The sequence below is a fragment of the Balearica regulorum genome, chromosome 26 (assembly GCF_011004875.1).
Source record: "Balearica regulorum gibbericeps isolate bBalReg1 chromosome 26, bBalReg1.pri, whole genome shotgun sequence".
In the NCBI taxonomy this organism is placed as follows: Eukaryota; Metazoa; Chordata; class Aves; order Gruiformes; family Gruidae; genus Balearica; species Balearica regulorum.
This window is the reverse complement of record NC_046209.1, coordinates 4,313,595-4,332,643: the sequence shown is the minus strand read 5'-3', so window position 1 is coordinate 4,332,643 and position 19,049 is coordinate 4,313,595. Positions and strand designations below refer to the sequence as shown.

Below are 19,049 nucleotides of genomic sequence, written 5' to 3'. Positions count from 1 at the left end.
CCTTTGGTTTGCTCATCAACTAATTGGCGTGAACTATAGCCTCCCCACCCCGTGTGAGTGGGGAGTATCTCTGGGCAGTGAGGGAGGGAGAAAAGACTTTGCGGGAAAACCCCAATGTTTAGGAATTCTTGGTCTGCAATAGCAAAATAGCAGCAATAATTCACTTGACGGAAACAGCTGTTTTGCTAAGAGGATAAACAAAATTCTGGCTTTTCTGGAACTTTATCAGCTAGAAACAACTGAGAACAGTTAGATGATCTAACCGGCCATAACCTTCAACAAGTAAATTTAAAAACGTGCAGCTGGATTTCAGTTGAAACAACCAACAGGCGGGGAGGGCAGGAGACGGTGGGGCTGGCACCAGACCACAGGCTCTGCCCCAGGCCTGCTAACGACCAGAACCGCCCAACGCCTGTGCCCGTAAGGCCGCTCGGCACATCCAGCCCGTTTCCTTCCCTTGCGCTGACGGGAAAACACCAGCGCGGGGCGGCGGGGCCGGCAGTTTCGGGACAAGCTTCCTCCTGCGCTGCAGCACCTCAGCTCTGAGCGGCCATCTCAGCACTTCTCTTCCTCCGGCTCCCCCCGCGCTGGGCAGAGAAGGCGGCAGAGCAGGGCGCTGCACGCAGAACACCTCACGCTCCTCAGCGGCCCATCGACTCCTGAGGCGCGGCCGCCCTCACCGGTTCCGGGGTGATTGTGAGGCGACTCTACGCTTTTCCCAGCCCCTCGCAGGCGCGGTACCGGCACAGCCCGTTCTGCCTTCGACCCGCGGGAGGTGAGGTTGTGCTCGGAGGGGTCGCGGTGCCCGGCCCGGGGCTCGATGAGCGGGAGCGGGAGCCGGCCCGACCCGGTGGCGGGGCAACGACCGCGGGTGACCTCCGCCGGCGGGGGAGGCGGGGCGAGACGAGGGGGCGGAGCCTCACCGCCTTCCGACCGCCGCCTCGTCCAATGGCGCGGCCGCGCGGGTCTTTCGAGCGGAGACGCGGGCGGAGCGGAGCGGAAAGACCCGCCCTTTCTGGGCGGTGGCCACGCCCTCCCCCCCGCCGCGAGCGCTCTAAAGGGCCCCGCGTGGCGGCGCGCGGCAGCTGCTGTCGCGCTGCGTGGGGGGGGGAGGGGTTGCCCCGCGCCACCTGGTTCTGAGGTAACGGCGCGTGCGCGCGGGGGAAGCGGGGCGGCTCACGCGTGTAGTCACGCCTGCCCCTCGCGGGGGGGTGTGTGTGTGGGGGGGGTGTGTGTGTGTGTATATATATGTGCGTGGGTGTTTCACGTTCATCGGCCCCTCGCCACGCGGGAAACGTAGCGCGGGAAACCCACCGGCGACCACGCGAGCCGTGACAGCCCCGCTCACGCGTCGCGAGCCCCGGCCCTGACCGTACCCACGCGGCGTCCCCGTCCGCCCCTGGGCGTCCCGAGTGGGAGGGCGGCGGGGCTGGTGCGGGTGTTGACCCCAGCCCGGTGGCTTTGGGGTGAAATAAACCGTGGGGGAGGGGGGGGGTCGCCCCGTGCCCTGAGGGGAGCAGCGCCGGGATGGCAGCCGGCCTGGCCCGGCCCCGTGGGCAGCTGCCCCCCCACCCCGGCCGTGGGGCGATTCGGGCGCTCAGGGGTGCTGTGGTACCGGCCGTGTGGGCTTCAAGATAGAGGCCGGTGCGGTGTGGGGGCCGGTGGCACCGCGGGTGGGGTGTCCCTGAGAACACCCCGCGCTCCCCCTCGGCCTGAGGTGACGTGAGCCCGGAGCAGAAGGTGAAACAACCTCCCCGTGAGTCGCGTCGTTCCGCCAGGACGCCGGGATTTTTGAGGTGAATTCCCCGGCGATCCGCGCAGAATCCGACGCGATACGCGGTGACCTGCGTGGCTGAGGAACGGCGCCCGTGTCGCTGGCGTCGGCCCACGCCTGGGAGCGGCGAGCCGTGGGTCCAGCAGGCAGCGGTGGTCTGTGGGCAGCTTTGTTCCGCCAAAACTCAGCTCTGAAGGCTGCGGCGGAGCCAAATATCCGCCGTCCCTTCAAGATCTTTGGTGTGATGTCATCCTGATGGGGGTTGAGGTGGTTTTTCCTCGTGTTCTCTCTGCTCCTGCATCGGGATGGCATCACATAATTTTCCGTAGGCTGACCCGTGCTGAAGAGAAAACCTTGAGTGCTTAGGAAGTTTTTATCAGCGCCCTTTTAAAAAAGGAATTTATCTAAAAGAGGAAGAGCGGGTCACTCGGTTTCTGTTTCCTCACTTAATATATCTTCAAGGAAAACAAAGGAACAAAAAGGCCAAGTTTCACTTTTGGTGGAAATGTGGAAAGGCAGCGAGATAATGTGGCAGCCGCCTAAAGCCATCAGCAGAGTGAAAACTGGACCCGATCGGACACGGCGTCTTTACTGGTAAAAATAAATCGGTGACAGGAATCAGTGGGCTGTGCTGGAAATGTCAAGCTGGCTCGTGAGCACAGTCAGTGATTTGAATCCGAACTGATGTTTTTGAAGCGCTACGTGTGTTTTAAGCTAAAAAACAGGTTTCAGAAACCTTCACTCCTGTCCCGTTGACTGTCAGGAGTTTGCACGGAGCCGAACTCCCGTTCTGTTTTGTCGGTGAAGCTCCGCAGGGGTTTCGATGGAATCGCTCACCCACTTCCAGTTCTTCCAGGGCACGGCGCTCCCTCAAAGCAGGAGACGCTTTGTATTTAAATGAGTTACGCTGTCACGCAGGCTTAATTACAAGGGAGGTTTCTTTCAGCAGGTTTTTGTTTGGCTGTGTGTTCTTCGTGGTCCCGAGCAACTGTGGTGCCTCACAGTGTGTGACTCCTCTGGAAACAGTGCGGGGCAGGAGCGGGTCACTGGTGATCCCGTTCGCCCCCGGTGAGCTATCGGGAACGTAAGCCTGGCTCTGGTGAGCGTGTGTGCGCGTTTTCCAGTGGCTCGTGTGCGTAGCTGTGCTTGTAACAGCTCCAGAGAAGGAAGGGGCTGGCTCAGTGCTTGGCAGAGCTGGTGACAGTAGGTATCTGGTCAAATTTCTGATTCTAACCTAAATTTGTTACATAAAATGCACGACTGACTTGGGATTCCAGTGGCCTGCGTTCACGAGGACACAACCAGGCTGCACTGCAGCTTTCTGCTTGCGTGCGTCTGTTCCACGGGGCAAGCGTACCTGGGCACGCCAGGACTTCTGCTGCTGCTTGTGCAGGGAGGTGCTGCCGCTCTCCAGGTTGCGGCCCGTGTGGCGTTAACACCTCTGTTCCCCTTGAGAACCCCATCCTGCTGGATGTGATGGTGACAGCGGTGTCCTGCTTTGTCTCCCTGGACTTTCAAGTCCGTGCAGCCTCGTGTCCTTGATCTTTGCGCCATGCTTGGTGTGCCCAGACTCGGGAACCGAGCGCCCATCAGCAGGAGAGCCCGTGGTCAGGGTTGTGCCCCCGTGCAGGGGGAACCTCGGTGAAGAGCCACAAACCCTCAGCCTACCAGCCGAAACGCTTGTCTGGGCGGTGAGGCTTGTGCCTTTCTTTGTCCACCGTGTTTCCAACCATCCTCCACCGCTTGCTGGGCTGTGCTGTGAGGTAGCTGGTGGGAGGACACCTCCGCCCTGCATTGCGGCGCCGGTGACAAGAGAAAGGCTGTAACTAGTGCAGAGAGAAAAGCTTCCTTCAGGGTCGCAGGGAAGCCTTAAACTCCTCATCGTGGGGCGCCGGGAAGGAACGTGGGTACAGACAGTCTTGCGAAAGGGGGTCGGGGCTGATGTCAGCTTTTACGGTACGTTCCCCTTCGCCTCGTGCCCAGGACTCTCCTTGAGCAAGAGGGGCGGTGGTGACGCCTCCAGCAGGCACCGTGCAGTCTGGTGACCGGCATGCTCTTCTGGATGTGGGTTTGAGTTCCTCCAGGCTGGGGAGGGAGCTACACCCAGGTTTCGCAGGTCTGGCCGGCTGCTCCCAGCACTGGGCTGCTCTGTAGAGATAATGCCTCTTTTCTCACAGCTGTCTTATTTAAAAAAAAAAAACCAAAAAAACCCACCAAAACACCCCAACAGAATAAACCACTCTCTTCAGCCTAGAATGGGGCATTGGGCGATGTCTGCTGATTATCTTGGAGCTTCAGAGATCGGATTTTTGGAGACATCGCTTTCTCAGCTGCTTGTGAATTAAACTATTTTTGCACTGTCAATTGTAGCCTGTAGCAGAGCGTGGTGTGAGCAGCGACGTGTCCTTGCGTCGATGAGGAAGCGGAAGGGGGGGGATGAGGACATGACACGTGCTTTCCTGGGCTGGAGGCAGGTCTGCCTGCTGTGAGTTGTGGCTGGCCATGGCTTTTCTCGCTGCAGCTCAGCTGTGTCGGATTCATTAGATAAAAGGGCTCTTTCCTTTTGCTCCTGTCTGTCGTCATTTAGACAAACACGCTTTTCATGTTCCCCGCTTTAAAATGTGTCTGTCTAATGCAGGTGCAAAACGGGATGCTGAAATCCACTTTTTTAAAAAAAGATCAAGGGTAATGAGATTCGTCTCCAATCAGTTAGAAATAACTTCAAACAATTAAAGCTCACCCTGCCAAGTCATAAGCATCAAAGGCTTTTGACCTGTGTAACCCTTAAATAAAACCAAGGCTGCTTTCCACATTAGAAAATGTGTCGTTTTGGTGACGAAATCCCTTAACGACAAAAGTGCTGAAAGCGGCGTGAACACAACGGCTGCAAAAGCACTGATTTTTTTTTTTTATGAGAACAAGTTAAATCTCTGGAGTGTCCTGGGGCTGCGTCCCCCAAGGGGGACCCCAAAGCCCCGGCGCGCGGAGGCTGGTGGGCAGGCGCGGGACCAGGGCTTCCTTAAGAGGCGGCGGTGTGGGGTGACGAGCCGCTTCCAATTGCAAGGCAGGCAGCACATGACATAAGATGCTCCAGATCTGCCTCCTGGGCGCTAGTTTAAAAATAAAGGATATTACGCGTCCTCTTCCGTGCTGGTCTGGAGCGGCTGCGGGAGGAGAGGCTGCACAAAGGCGGAGGCGATGCGTTGTAAGGCTGGACCCCGGAGCCCTGCGGTGACGGGTTTGGGGGGAGACTGAGAGCCGAGCGGGAACATTTGGGGCAAAGGGAGTGTAAAATTTGAATGGTTAGGCTCGCGGTGCTCTTTTAAAGCTGTAATTGTCACGGTCCTTTTCAGATGCAGGAATGGATGTATCATCTACTGCCATTCGGGTTTTTTGAATGACCTGAGCGTGATGCGGCGTGCGCTGCGTCTGCTGTGAAAATGTACTGTATTTCATGCAAATACAGCAGTCCCGAGTCATGCCTGCTTTGGGATTGCCTTGCTCAGATAGCTACATCAATGGAAGCTGATTTTACTGCAGTGCTCAACTAGTATTTTAATTTTTAAAACCTGTTTTTACAGGGACAATGCTGTGTGAGTCAGATGCACGTATGGCACTTGCGGAACCAGACCCCGCGGCTTATTTTAATTCGGATCCTCAAGGGAACTGCGAGGTGTCACTGGATGATGTACTGCTCAACTCTTCCACTAGGTTTGTCTAATTTAAGATTTTATTTTCTCTGCGGTGACCTGTGTACATAGGATATAGTTTCTATTCTTTAATGTTTACTTAGATTAATTAAGATTATTTTTTTTTGGAAGAAATTTCAAACATTTGTTACTACTTCCAAAATCTGAATCTACCACCTCGCCCTCTCAAAAGAAATGAAACAGAATTAAATTTGCTGTATGTAGCTACCACACAGCATACGGAGCCTGAAGTAGTGTGTATTTAATATAAATTTAAAGCGCAAGAATGGTAGAATATTCTGCGTAGTCAGAAAGATCACCCTTTATAAAGGAACTTTGTGTAATTGTTAATTCTGTGTAACTGGGAGGGCACTGATCAAATCCTTGGGATACTTAGCAAGTGCTATATTGTTTGTGAAGTGTTGCTGTAAACAGAGGCGTGCCTCTGTAGGGGATATTTTGTGTGCAGTACCTACGCTTTGAATTTCATCAAACTCCTGTTAGTCTCTGTAAATCTGAGCAGCCTCTTACTGAAGACCAGATGAGTGGTTGAGGGTCTGTATCTCACCACAGTGTAATGGGATATAGCTGGCAAAACCCCCTTTACCTCACTTTTCTCAGGTTGTGTTTGAATTATGTGTAGTAATTCAGTAAGGGGGGGAGAAAAAAGATGACTTGATTCACTGGAAGGGAAGTAGCTGGGGCTCTTTTGCTCATGTTATTGGGTCATTTGCATACTTTGATCATAAAAGATGGTGGAGAAATAGTGTAGAACTATTGCAACCGATGATAAATTTGTGCTGAAAATGCTCTCAATAATGAGGAAATGTGTAGTAGGGAATATCTTGTAATCCCTTTGGGGGAAATAAAGAAAAAAATATTATTTACTTCCCTCTGGTTTCTGGCTTGCAGGCTTGTTAGGAGAAGCCGTTCTGCTTTTGGACAGCATGTAGGAGGAGCCGTGTCAAATCATCTTTATGCTCAAACCGTATCATACGCTCAAAGCAGTAATAGTTGACTATCCCCTAAAAATTCAGACAAAACTTAAACCAGAGGGAAGCGATTTACCCCTTACACTGGAATTAGCACAGTGCCTTGTGCTGACTTCTCTTCTCTTTGGTCTGGTAGGAAGGGAAGAAAACATGGGGCTGGGGGGAGCCAGCCTGGAGTTTGCGCGGGACAGGAGAGCTCCAGCCTGTCTGCAGGTGAGCTCTGACCGTGATGGGCAGAGCTGTCGGGGCTTATTTCTGCCCCAGAGCCGCCCCTGCGGAGCGGCTGGGGCCGTTGTGATGTCAGGGGTGCGCAACCCTTCTAGAAGACCCGGGAGCTGGTGCTAGAGAGAAACCTTGCACCGAACATGGCCGTGGGGAAGGGTAAACACCTAGCACTGGCGTGAAGAGACAAACACCTTCGCGATGGCCTGCAGCGAAGGGCCCCGGGAGGGCTGCTTGGCAAGGCAAGAGGGAAATTTTGGTTGTCTGGAATATAATCGTGTGTCGACTAAAACCTCTGCTGATGGTACCAGTGGGGTATCGCCCAGGGTAGGGGAACAAGCATCATCTGCCTGTGGTTTGGAGGGTGGGATGTCTTCTGGGGAGCAGAGCACAGGGACTTCAGTACTGAATCTCACAGGGTCTGGCTTCCAACTCATGGTCTGAAGTGAGAGATGGGACTTGGTTATTCCTTATCGTCATCACTTACGGCTGTGAGAAAGTCTGTCTTGGAAAGGGATGAAGAACACTGTTCTGCAAATGCGGGCAGGTGGCATTTCACCAGATCTTGCAAAGGGGCAACTTTGAGCTGGTACCGCGGGACGAGTTCCTGGTGAGGATGGGGCTGATGCAGACGGGGGAGGTGCCTGTCTCCATTTCCCCACAAACATCTGGTGGAAGCCTGATGCACTAACTTATTAGGAATACCTAAGAACAAGATTTCCTGTTAAATCAATTTCCTGCTGTTCAGCTGGCCTGGCCTCATGCAGGAAATCTCCGTGGGTTCCCCACAGGGTGACTAGCCAGGGGGACTGCTACCCTGCGTGGGCTGAGCTCGCTGCGGCCTCCCCTGACTTAGGCTCACATTTTACAGACAGGAGGTAAGCACCAGATCCGTGTGCCCCTTCCGGCCCCTTCTTTCTCACCGCTATAGACTCTGGTATCTAGAGCAGACCCGTGGCATTAAATTATTGCTCTTTTCTGGATGCGGCATTCATGGATTCTTCTGCAGCTTATCTGAAATGATAGCTACGATTAGGACAACGTACACGTGTTTAAAAGGCAAAGCTTGCGCACTGAGAGGGACCTGTTTCATTGCCATAGCCATGCAGGCTAGTAAAATGAAGTCGCTTGCAGAGCATCAGGAACCATTTTGACATCCAAGGACTAATATAATTAGGTGATGGAGCAAGAATGCCTAAGGCGTTCTTCTGCCAGCGTGCGAAACCTATCCAGGGCTAACCGCCTTTGCCTTGCAGAACTGTCGAGGCAGTTGAAGATACGAAGACGGAGGGATGTCAGATAGACACGCTTGGTTTGAAAGGTAAGTGGAAAGAATCTTTAGTTCCTGCGGTGTGTATAGAATTATTATTGAAATTGGAGAGGAATTTATCAAACCATAACAATGGAAGACGAAACTCAAATTGCAGGTTGGTCTGTCCAGAAGCCTCTTGAAATCAGACTTTAAAGCACGGGTGTGCTTCAAGGAGTAGAATAGGTAGTGTCACTGCCTGGTGCTTACCTACCAGGTAATGATGTGCTACTTTCAGTCCTCCTTGGGGGGGAAAAAGAAAAAAAAAAGCATGGTATATATGATTGTTGCAGGAAGCTGTCACCTTACCAGTACAAGAGGGCAGCAAAGGAGGTTAGAGGGCAATGTAAATGGGAAAATTTTGAAAGTGCTTTAGAGGCTTCATCTAGTCCTGCTCTAAAATACTGGGAGTTGTATGGCAAACTTGCCAAGGGTCAAAAAAAAAAAAAGGAGGATGGGAGAGGGGCATAATAGCATTTGCTTTCATATGGTAGATATTTGTGTTTATATTTCTGTTACCGCAGCAAGCAATTTCTAAACAATGATGCTGAATGCTTTTCTTTCAAACCAGCCTCTTTACCTGCTGCCTCCAGTGTGTGGACAACACGACGCGATGGAGAAGTCAGACTGAGGATGGATGAACAGGGCATAGGCAGTGAGGCACCGAAGACAGTTCATGAGCTATTCCAGGAAGCTGTTAGAAAATACGGTGATTATTATGCCCTTGCATCCAAGAAGCGTGGCCAGTGGATAAAACTAACATACAAGATGTACTATGATGAGTGCTGGAAAGCAGCGAAAAGCTTTCTGAAGGTAAGTTTTTGTTGAATTCTGCTCCTCTTTCATGTTTAGTTTAACTGCTGAAATGGCTGTGGTCAACTCTATCTCAAACCTGCAAATTCTCTGAGTGTAGGTGAGTCTTAAAGTGACAGGGAAATACCCGAGCGTGCCGTGAACAGCTTGGTAATTACCACAGTGGTTTTGTTTGAATGTCTTGCAAGTTGCTTCCACTTTCAACTGGAAAAAAGCGCGTAGGGAAATGCTTAAAGCAAGGTGTTTGAGGTATGTGGCAAACCTGGACAGGGCCCCTCCTGAGGCATGTAAATTTTGCTCTTTTTAAGAAAAAACTGGAGGGGATGCTTCTGAATTGGACTTAAATGTCCAAAGTGGCTGAGCCTTTTGCCTGTACTCAGAGAGAGAAACCAACATTCCATGGAGTTCCTGTTACAATTATAAAGTCTTATTTCTTGAAGTTAAGGCCACTCGGTTTTTATTCCTACGGTGGGACCTTCCAGTCTGCATCCTTCCACTCTGCGACAAAAACCAGGGACTGGCTGAAGGAGATGTGAAAACTGGGACTTCAGCAGCTGGAATTTCATAGCAAAGTGTCACTGGAGCTTGTTGCTCTTGTCATTACTGACATCTGACATATCTAACTTGTACTAAATTACTAAATGTCTCAGTAGGTGTTGTCTAACTTCACCTCTTACCTTCTCATTCCCAGCCCAAAGGGAACTGATAACTCCCTGGACTGCAGTTTTATAATACCCTTAGCATCAGTGAGCTGGTCATATCGAGTGCAGACCTAAGCAAATCCTTTTTTTTTTTTCCCCTGACTACTGATAAATTGAGACAGTGTCTGCTGTGAAACTTAACTGGTTTATTAGGTCTTGGGAAGTTTTTTGATGTGAATTACTGTATGTAATAGCATGAACTTTTCCCTTTACATTGTGCTCATGGCAGAGATCTGTAAATTAACTCTAAGCATTCTTCAAAGGAAAAACAAGATTGCTGTAATCTCATCTCTTGTTTTCAGCTGGGACTAGAGCGTTTCCATGGAGTGTGCATCTTGGGATTTAATTCTGCAGAGTGGTTTATTGCTGACATTGGCGCTATCCTTGCAGGGTAAGAATGAGTGTTGTCTCTTGACGTACCCTTTGCTTTAGCGTTCAGATAGTAATATCAGTATTCATGTAAGAAGCAGTTGTTGATTTAAAAAAACACAACAAAACCACAAAAACCCAAACCAAAACCACCTGCTTATATTTTGAATTTAATGAAGATAGCTAGAAGCTAAATCTTCTCTTTAATTCATGATGAATTAATGAGACAATTTTTTTTTTAGCCAGGTGGTTCTCTTAAAAATAATATGAACAGTAGGTTAATCCAAAAGCATGCTTTCTTACACTGTGATTAAAAATATGATGGGAAATGCCAGCGAATCACAGAACTGGATTTTGATAGCCTTCTTCCACCTGAGCCATTTTGGTCCCTTACACCATTCTGACATTTCCCATGCCCCAGAACTGAGCCTTTGCTCTTGGAATTAAGCCCTCTGCTTTTTGTTGTTGTTTTATGGTACATTCTTCCTAAAGTTTTTCCTCTGTTAAAGTTTGCAATGGTCTGACTTGTGCCAGCAACTCTGCTTATCCTCTAATTCTGTGTTTTGCTTTTCTGTTTTTTTTTTCCCCTTTTTCTTTTGTAGTGGACTTGCTGTTGGTATCTACACTACAAACTCTCCCGAGGCCTGTCATTATGTAGCAGAGAACTGTAGTGCTAACGTTCTGGTTGTGGAAAACCATAAACAGCTGCAGAAAATCTTAGAAGTAAATACACTTTTTAAATGGCTGGAATCTACAGCATCCTATTGACAGATGTGAGAGGGGAAATGCCGTGGGAGGGCAATGCCTGAGGGAAATGCTGGATCTGAAAGCGGAGGTGAACTGATCGAGCCTCCTTGGCGTGCTCCCTGCTCAAGCCAGATGAGTAGTCATTAGTGCTGAATCTCACGAGAGGTTAAATGGTGGTTCTGCAGCTCAGCAAAGCCTCGAGCTTAAAAATACAAGAAGCCAAAACGAACAATTGAGCATCCCCTAGGTTGTCTGGCAGTGTCCCAGTCCAAATGATTACTGTCTCTACCGAGGCTTCCCTGTTCTCTTTCAGTAACACAGATGAGATGCTCTCAGCTTTACTTAATATGACAAGTAGCAGTAGCATGTTAAGTGGTGGGTTCCTTTAGCTTAAAAGGGACAAGCAGGATTTGCTCCTTCTCATGAATCTCCCTTCTTAACACAGATTCAGCATAAACTACCTCATCTGAAAGCTATTATCCTGTATGGGGAAGAGCTAAAAGAGAAGAGACCAAATCTGTACTCTGTAAGTACTGGGCATCTTAGTGGCTTGTAAATACTGGCTGTGTTCAGCTGATTGTTTGCAAGCAACCATCGCCTCCCATGGGACGGTCATCATGTGAGCTTGTGTTGGTTTTAGTGAGGGATTGCTCGCCTTGCTGAAGCAGTAGATGTTTGCTGTTGTTCAGACCTCGATAATCCACGTTGCAAGGGAGGGTGTTAGCGTGCCAACCTCTGCAAGGCAGCCTCGGGTCCCACAGTTACTCCAGCTTGGCGCTCCCAGCGAATACCAGGGTTGCTGCAGAGCTAGTAAGCTTCTTGGGGTGGATCAGTCTCCTTTTCTGCTTCTCACTATCCCTCCTGTGGCAGCCAGAAAACAGTGCGGGGCTGACAGGGCATGTTTACAACCTCTTCCAGATTCTGCCAGAGGTTTGGACATAGGAGATGGTTTCCTTCTCCTCATGGAAAGGGTTTAATTTGGCATGTGAGTGATAGCCTACAAAGTGACTGAGCTCTTCTCTTCTGTATACAGTGGAGTGAGTTCATGGACCTTGGCAGAGACGTCCCAGATATGCAGCTCCGTGAAATCATTGAGTCGCAGAAGCCTAACCAGTGCTGTACGCTAATATATACCTCGGGGACAACTGGACAGCCCAAGGGAGTAATGCTCAGTCATGACAACGTAAGTATCTTTTTGTATAAATGCCCGTTCTGAGAACCATGACCTTGGGTGGGTGCTGAGGGAGGGTAGAGATCAGCTGAAAAACATGCCTGGTAGGATCACGGGAGGTTGGAGACTTGTTTGAGCTGCGTGTTCTGTGTTGAGCCTGCTCGGAAGAGCTGTCGCTTCATACTGGTGTGGGTTCTCGTTACAGTTGACGTGGACGGCATCGGCAGCAGGGCGTTTCATAATGCTGGCAGATGCTAAAGTAAAGCAGGAACTGGTGGTCAGCTACCTGCCCCTCAGTCATATCGCGGCACAGATGTCAGATATTTGGTCGGCAATGACATTCGGTGTGCAAGTTTTCTTTGCTCAGCCAGATGCATTAAAGGTAAAACCAGAAGATAATAACAATTCTACACCCATCCCCCTGCTTGTAGCTGGGGTGGGTGCTTTAAAACAAAGGTGGTTGACTTATCTCATGATTCTGAAAGCTGTGCTCACTTGGTTTATTTGTGGAGTGACCTGTTTAAGGGTCTGTTGGTTTGACGAGAATAGCCACTCTGACCTTTGCCTTTTGACTCCGTATTGCAAGCTGGGATGAGCTGACCAAGCACTTCACAACTAGGAGCTTCTTGGTGTCTCACCTGACACCAGTTCTCCGCCCCAACAGCTTGGTTGAGCAATGGCTTTGTATTTGCTCTGTCCACGTTGCAAAATGCCACCACCATTAAATCTGTGTCCTGAGAACAATTCTTCTCTTGGCACTGTGTCAGCGTTGGCACCGAAAGCATCGACCCTTGCTGTCTTCTCAAAACCACTGCGGCATTTCGATGCTCCCAGGGTTCCTTTCTCTTGGTGGCAGTCGAAAAGGAGCAATTCCCCAAAAATTGATGGCAGAGTCCTAAACCTCGGCTAGTGACCAGTGCTGACGTGAAGCCTATAGTGACGCACGTTTGAAAAGCTGTATTAAATTCTGCTTCGCTCAGGGCACCTTGGTAGACACCCTGCGGGAAGTGAGACCAACTGCTTTTCTGGGAGTTCCTCGTGTTTGGGAAAAAATGGAAGAAAAAATGAAATCCATAGGCACAAAGTCGTCAGCGTTCAGAAGAAAAGTGGCGTCGTGGGCCAAGGGAGTCGGGCTGCAGACAAACCTGAAGCGGATGAATGGGTAATTATGAACTGCATGTAAGGAATGCCACAAATATTAGGAGAACTTTACTATTGGATCAGGAATTATGTCCCATGTAATAGGCCAGACTTATGGACAGTAAAAGCCAAACGTAGGGCTTGGACCAGAGGGTGAGCAGCAAGGGCTGGAGGGGGAATCATTATTTTTTTACTGAATAAAGTAAAATAGGTTGAAGATGAAAGGAGGAAGGGGGAAAAGTTTTACTTGGTGAGTGAGAGCTTGTAACCATTTTTCTCTTACAGGTATTCCGAAGTCCCAGTGAACTTCTGCTTGGCCAAGCACTTGGTGTACAAGAAAGTGCGAAAGGCCATTGGGCTGGACCGGTGCACAAAGTGCTACACGGGGGCTGCTCCCATTACCAGAGAGACGCTGGAATTTTTTTTAAGTCTGAACATTCCTGTGTTTGAGCTGTACGGCATGAGCGAGAGCTCTGGGCCTCACACAATCTCTCTACCTCACGCTTTCAAGCTTACCAGGTAAATATCTTTCTGGGAGGAAGAGTTGCTTAAATGTTTCTCTTGCATCTGGCATCTCCATCCTCATCCCCAGAGTTCTGCTGCCAGTAAAAAAGCCGCCAGGGAGCCGGTGGCTTTGGCCACATCTTGCAGATGAAGAGATCTGCCAAGGGCAACAGCGGTGTTAGTTAAATTTAACTTGACCTGGATTCTCTAGGAACTGAGGAGGAAGCAAGGGATTGATAGGGAGAAGGAGGAATTAGTAACTCTAGCCTACAGTTCACTTTAATGTCAAACGAATAAACGCAGTAAGACCGTGCCGTTGCTTTGAACGGCTCGTTCAGTCCCCATGGGTTCAGTCTGCAGAGTGAATGCCACCATCAGTAGAAGTTTGCTGCCAAGGACATAAATCTTCTAATTCAAAGCTCAGGTGTTTGAGAACAATGAGTGGAAAACACCAGGTTGTGTGAGCACTGATCCCTCTGCAGTAACAACTTCTGTAGTTCTCCTTACATAAGCACATGCCTTTTGAGTTTGTAAGTTCCTTGCTGAAGCAGTTGTAATAAAAAGCTGCCTGGCTTTGTTCAAACACTTTAGCTTGAGAGGGTGCTGCTATAATGTCACTGCGGCTCAGCTGGTGAATTTAAAAAAAAAAAAAGCCATGGTTTGTTTGTGTTTTCTTTAAGCTGTGGAAAGGAAGTCACAGGCTGCCGGACACTGATTCATAAGCCAGATGGAGATGGCACTGGGGAGATCTGCTTCTCGGGAAGGCACATCTTCATGGGCTACTTGAACATGGAAGAAAAAACCAAAGAGGCGATTGATGAAGACGGCTGGCTGCATTCAGGTGACCTTGGCAAGCATGATAAAGATGGATTCCTCTACATCACTGGCAGGATTAAAGGTAACGCGTCCCCTGACTTTGTTGTCTTGAGGTTACGCAGTACTGTGATACGATGTCTTTGCACCCTGCTAGTTACGTGGCTGTGGCTTGCACAGAAGGAGGTTTAAAATGCTTCTCTTGAAGTTTTGAATGTGACTACAGCCGCAGTGTGTCCTGCCACTGAGTGTGTGACATGCTGTGTGATGGGAGGAGAGGAATGACCTCTGAAACCACTGTGTGTTTGCAGAGCAAGGAAGAAATCCTCTGATTTCAGCAGTAAATGCTTTGTTGGCTTGTTTCACGGTGCTGGTCCAGGTCCAGCTGCGGGTACCACCAGCTCCCTCCAGTTCCAGCTAGCTTTGCTGGTTACCTCCAAGAGAAAACAACAGCTTAGCACAGTTGTGCAAACACCTTGCAGCAATGTGGTTCTTGGGACACGGCTTTGACCAACCCCAAACAAACCCAATTTCATGCAAGACTTCAATCATCAAACAGAGATAAACAGTCACGCAGAGGAGCTGCTCTAAGAAATCTATGAGAGATGGCCAAGCCAGGCAGGCTCTCCTCTGCTCCACATCGCACTGCCTAACTTCAAACACTCTGCTTTGCCTCAGCAAATTTTTTACTTCGGTTTCTGAACAACTTGGGTACCAACTCACACACCTTAAAGAGTCTGAGGTGACTGCGGCTGGGTACTGAGGCGCTCGTACGCCGCGCCCCGTGTTCCCAAGCTGCAGCCATCTCCAGAGTGTTAAAGCAGCTTTTGCACTGCTGGTTGCTGCACACCTCGGTCCCGCCTTTCCTGGCCTGACTGGAGTCGTCCTGGTTTGCTGCCTTCTCTGGCTCTCGGCGGACAGACTCGGTATTGATCCAGTAGACACAAAGGAGCTCTGAAGTTATTTGTGAAGGAAGTGGGGCAAGGTCTAAGAATTAATCAAGCTTTGACTGTTTTCCAGAGCTCATCATCACTGCAGGGGGTGAGAACGTTCCTCCCGTCCCAATCGAGGATGCTGTGAAAGAAGCTGTTCCCATCATCAGCAATGCAATGTTGGTTGGAGACAAAGCAAAATTCCTTGCTATGCTTCTAACACTAAAGGTAATGGAAAACAGGATGGGGACCCACTGATATTGCTGAATGTATTTAATTCCAGTGGGGAAGATAATTGTTACGCGTTTTTACAGTGTCTTGTAGAGACGGGAGGCATCGTGGAGTATGACTCGTTGTAGCTGAGTTGCAAACAGCAGTTGGAACTACAGAAAAACAAGCACTGCCACTTGATCAGACAATTGGGTTCTTCTGTTCAGGGCAACTGTTTCTCTCTGTACCACATAGGGCAGAAATAAAAAGTAAAAGAGCTACAAGGGAGATGATTGACAAAAGAAACCCTTCTGCTTTGCTTGTCCATTTAGTAGCTCCCAGAGCAGTCTGGAGAGGACGGGGTTGTCAGTGATTTCTTTTTAAGACACCTGCTTTAAACTCCACAGTGATGCATCTGTGGTGGCCTGCACTGACTTCTGTCCAGAGACCTCCCAGGCTGGTGGTTTTTCACGATGGTGGTAATTAATTGCTGTAATTGCTCGTTAGCAAGACTGACTGCCAGCCTCCTCGCCCTGGAGCCAGGCCCTGGAGGTGGTGGTGCTGTGCTCGTCACGGGTGCCACGTGTGGTGGCTTCCGACAGGCCCCTTCTGCTGCTCTGGGACGTAAGGAAATAAACTGTGGTCCAGAGAAAAGTGATCGACTTACTTGGGATAGCACAGGGGGATGGTGGAGGATGAGCTCTGTACCCAGCTTGTTCCTTGGTATCGACCCAGCTGCAGAGTGTGCGGATCCAGAGGGGTTTCATCTGCTTTTTGCCTCCAGGTGTTTTCATTTGAAGCAGTGGTTGCATCAAGCCTCTGAAAATTGCAGTGGTTGATTAATTGGACAATTGGTACTGGGGTGGGGAAGGAGATGGGGCAGCTTCCCATGGCTGTGAGGCTTGTTAGTATGACAGGAGTCGAGTGTTGAGCAATATGAAGTTACCTGTTTGAACTTGTCTCCCAGTGCAACGTGGATGTGGAAACTGGTGAGCCAGGAGATGATCTCACTGCAGAAGCTATCGAATACTGTCAAAAGCTGGGCAGCAAGGCGACCAAAGTCTCCGAAATCCTCAGCAGCAAAGACAAGGCTGTCTATGCAGCCATCCAGAAGGGAATTTCAGCGGTCAATGAGCGAGCTGTCTCAAATGCTCAGAAAGTCCAGAAGTGGGTTCTTCTGGAGAAGGACTTTTCTCTTGTTGGTGGGGAGCTTGGTAAGTGGTGGGTGGGGTGTTTGGGGGGGTCACCTCGTCACCCCTTCCCTGCACGTTGACCAGCCAGCACACCCAGGGCCCCTGACGCACAGAGCTATCCCTGGCCCTTCCTCGCTGTGGCTTTTCCACCTTGTAGTTTTGGGGAGGGTGGGATGAATTCCCACTTCCGCTGAGCTGAGCAGCGCTCACCCTCGGTTCTGCGATGTCTCTTGCAGGGTGGTTGTGCTGTTCCTATGCACAGGGGAAGGCGGGGGGGGGAGGTTTTAGTAATCATCAGAGTAATTTAGAAGTCCGGGTCTGTTCATGTTCCTCCTCCAGGCTGCTTCACTCTAACACCGATTTCTGTCTCAAAACCGACACCAGCTGTAGCACCACCACCATTAAAACAGCGTGCTGTGTTTTTCCTGCAGGCCCAACAATGAAACTGAAGAGATCTGTGGTGGCACAGAAGTACAAAGACCAAATCGCTCAGTTTTACGCCAACACGGACGCACCTCCTGCAACGGAGAACGCTCTTCGGCAGTAGCTCGGAGGCTTCGTGCCGTGGACTGAAGCAAGCCTAGAGGATGATTCCCCGGTTCTGCTGAAATAAATGAGGCTCGGTCATCCCGCAGCCCTTCTGAATCGCTTAACTGTACGGTTCTCGGCCCTCGTACTGCAGCGTGGTGAGCATGTTTGTGCCCGGTGTCTTCCTGTGTCTGTTGTAATGCTGAGGTATTCCTGAATAGCTCTGCTTCGTGTTTTTTGTCTTTCCATTTTTATAAGGGCGATACAATGTTTACCATAAATCCATTGTACAAGTTATGTTTTAACCAAAGTTTTCTTTTCCTGGGCTGAATGTAAAACAATTGGGAACTGCAATTCTCCTGCTGAGGGGAGAAAGGCAGATTTTCTTTTTATAGCGGTGTACTTCACTCCCCCGATGCACATTTAACTGCATGCTGATGACATCTGAATTATTTTAAATCTCTTTACCCACAAACTGTCTGCTGTCAACGACAACGAATGCTGCGTGACCGCACACCCTGGCTCCGTGTGTGCGTGGAACCTCATGTTTGCTGGGTTGGTTTGTGCAATATTTTTGAGTGTTTTATCTTCTTGAGTTATAATGAAGCCATAAATTTTATTGTTATTAATAGTATACCCAGCCTGCGGTGTGAGAAGTGTTTTATGCAAAGGGATTATTTCTGAGGCTGCGTGACATCTGGCTGTAGTTCAATCATCGAAATGTTGCCCGGAGCTTCCCGAGGGGGACACTGGAGCAGGGGGCTGAGGCTTTGTACCTGCACTGGTAGAGAGGAGACGGCTTTAGGAACCCAGTTGTTCAAAGGTTGGTTCTTTTGAAGGTCTGTGACCCTTCCGGCAACTGTAAAGGCCCTTGATGTTGAATTCCTGGAGTGTGGGACACGCAGGAGCCTTCTCCTGGTACCAGCTGCTCCTGGAAGTCTCTAAATGGTTCTGCAGGGGTGAGATGGGTCTGCCCAGCACCTGGAGGGACTGGACTGCTCCTCCCAACAGCAACTGAAGGAGTGCTTGGAAACGTAAAATCTCAAACTAGAAATTGTTCCCTGAACAGCGGTGGTTCTGGGCAGCAGCCCATGGCCGAAGGAGGAGCAGCAGCCAGCGCCTGTGAGGGGAAGCAGGAGCTGGGCCATTAATAATGCAACTAGTGCAGCAGCAGCTCTGTATCTCCAGCACTGCTCCCTCTTGGAACCTCGCTGTGGTGGGTGTTAACGTGGAACTGGGCACCTTAGGCGGGGTTTAAACCTAAACCTTTGTACTTGCTCTGGGTGCAGTGAAATTCCACTTGCGCGTGTGCCTACAGCCCCGTATGGAAGGGTGAGCGATGCACTATTGTAACTGCTGCTGATCTCGTGCAAGTGTCTGTGTTCTCAGCTGTATGAATTGGAAGTGTCCCCAATGGTCAGAGAAATGCCTAATTAATAAATAAACTCTGCAGTTTGTGTCTCTTACCACCAGTAATTTCTGCAAAATAAGGGTCAGGGTCCAAGGCGACAGGGCAGTGAGCAGCAAAAAGGTTCATTATCGGGGGAGAGCTGCAGCCAGAGACTCCTTGATCATTATCGGCATTGAGGGAGGAGACCTGTGTGTACAAAACACTGCAGGGAACAACGCTCACAGCTGGCGGCTGAGGAATGCCTGGGCCAGGGCTCTGCCCTTGCTCTTCTTGGGTTGGGACAAGTCCCAACCATCTTCTTCAGCCCCCAGGGGAGCAGAGGGAACACTTGCACCCACCTCGGGCAAACCTCTGCTCCACCTACCGCTCACCGCTCTTTCCTGCCACTGCTGGTAGGTGCAGGGGACCCAAAGGTGAAGCTGCAGCAGGATTTAACCAACCAACTTAAAACTCCATTGTATTATCGGAGTCATCCCCCAGACTGACCGCACTAAAAAAACACGTTTCCTTTTCCTTCATGTTGTGCTGCCT

At 50.0% G+C, this 19,049-nt stretch overlaps 2 protein-coding genes across 5 annotated transcripts in view; both read left to right on the top strand.

The window, feature by feature from the left end:
• LOC104638121 (acidic leucine-rich nuclear phosphoprotein 32 family member B) overlaps positions 1 to 19,049 on the top strand; it is a 233,340-nt gene that overhangs the window by 132,743 nt on the left and 81,548 nt on the right. The window lies entirely within an intron of this gene.
• Positions 495 to 18,573, top strand: ACSBG2 (acyl-CoA synthetase bubblegum family member 2). Of its 2 annotated transcripts, none has more exons than XM_075736200.1 (15): positions 495 to 775; positions 5,356 to 5,485; positions 7,934 to 7,998; positions 8,558 to 8,799; positions 9,803 to 9,891; positions 10,472 to 10,592; positions 11,062 to 11,142; positions 11,650 to 11,799; positions 11,993 to 12,169; positions 12,768 to 12,949; positions 13,213 to 13,446; positions 14,112 to 14,329; positions 15,265 to 15,404; positions 16,354 to 16,600; positions 17,011 to 18,573. In XM_075736200.1, the coding sequence occupies exons 2-15, from the start codon at positions 5,361 to 5,363 to the stop codon at positions 17,124 to 17,126; spliced, it is 2,187 nt and encodes a 728-aa protein (XP_075592315.1). In that variant the 5' UTR covers positions 495 to 775; positions 5,356 to 5,360; the 3' UTR covers positions 17,127 to 18,573. The 2 variants fall into 2 exon arrangements, with proteins under 2 accessions (XP_075592315.1, XP_010310760.2); XM_010312458.2 differs by lacking the exon at positions 495 to 775 and adding an exon at positions 4,617 to 4,979.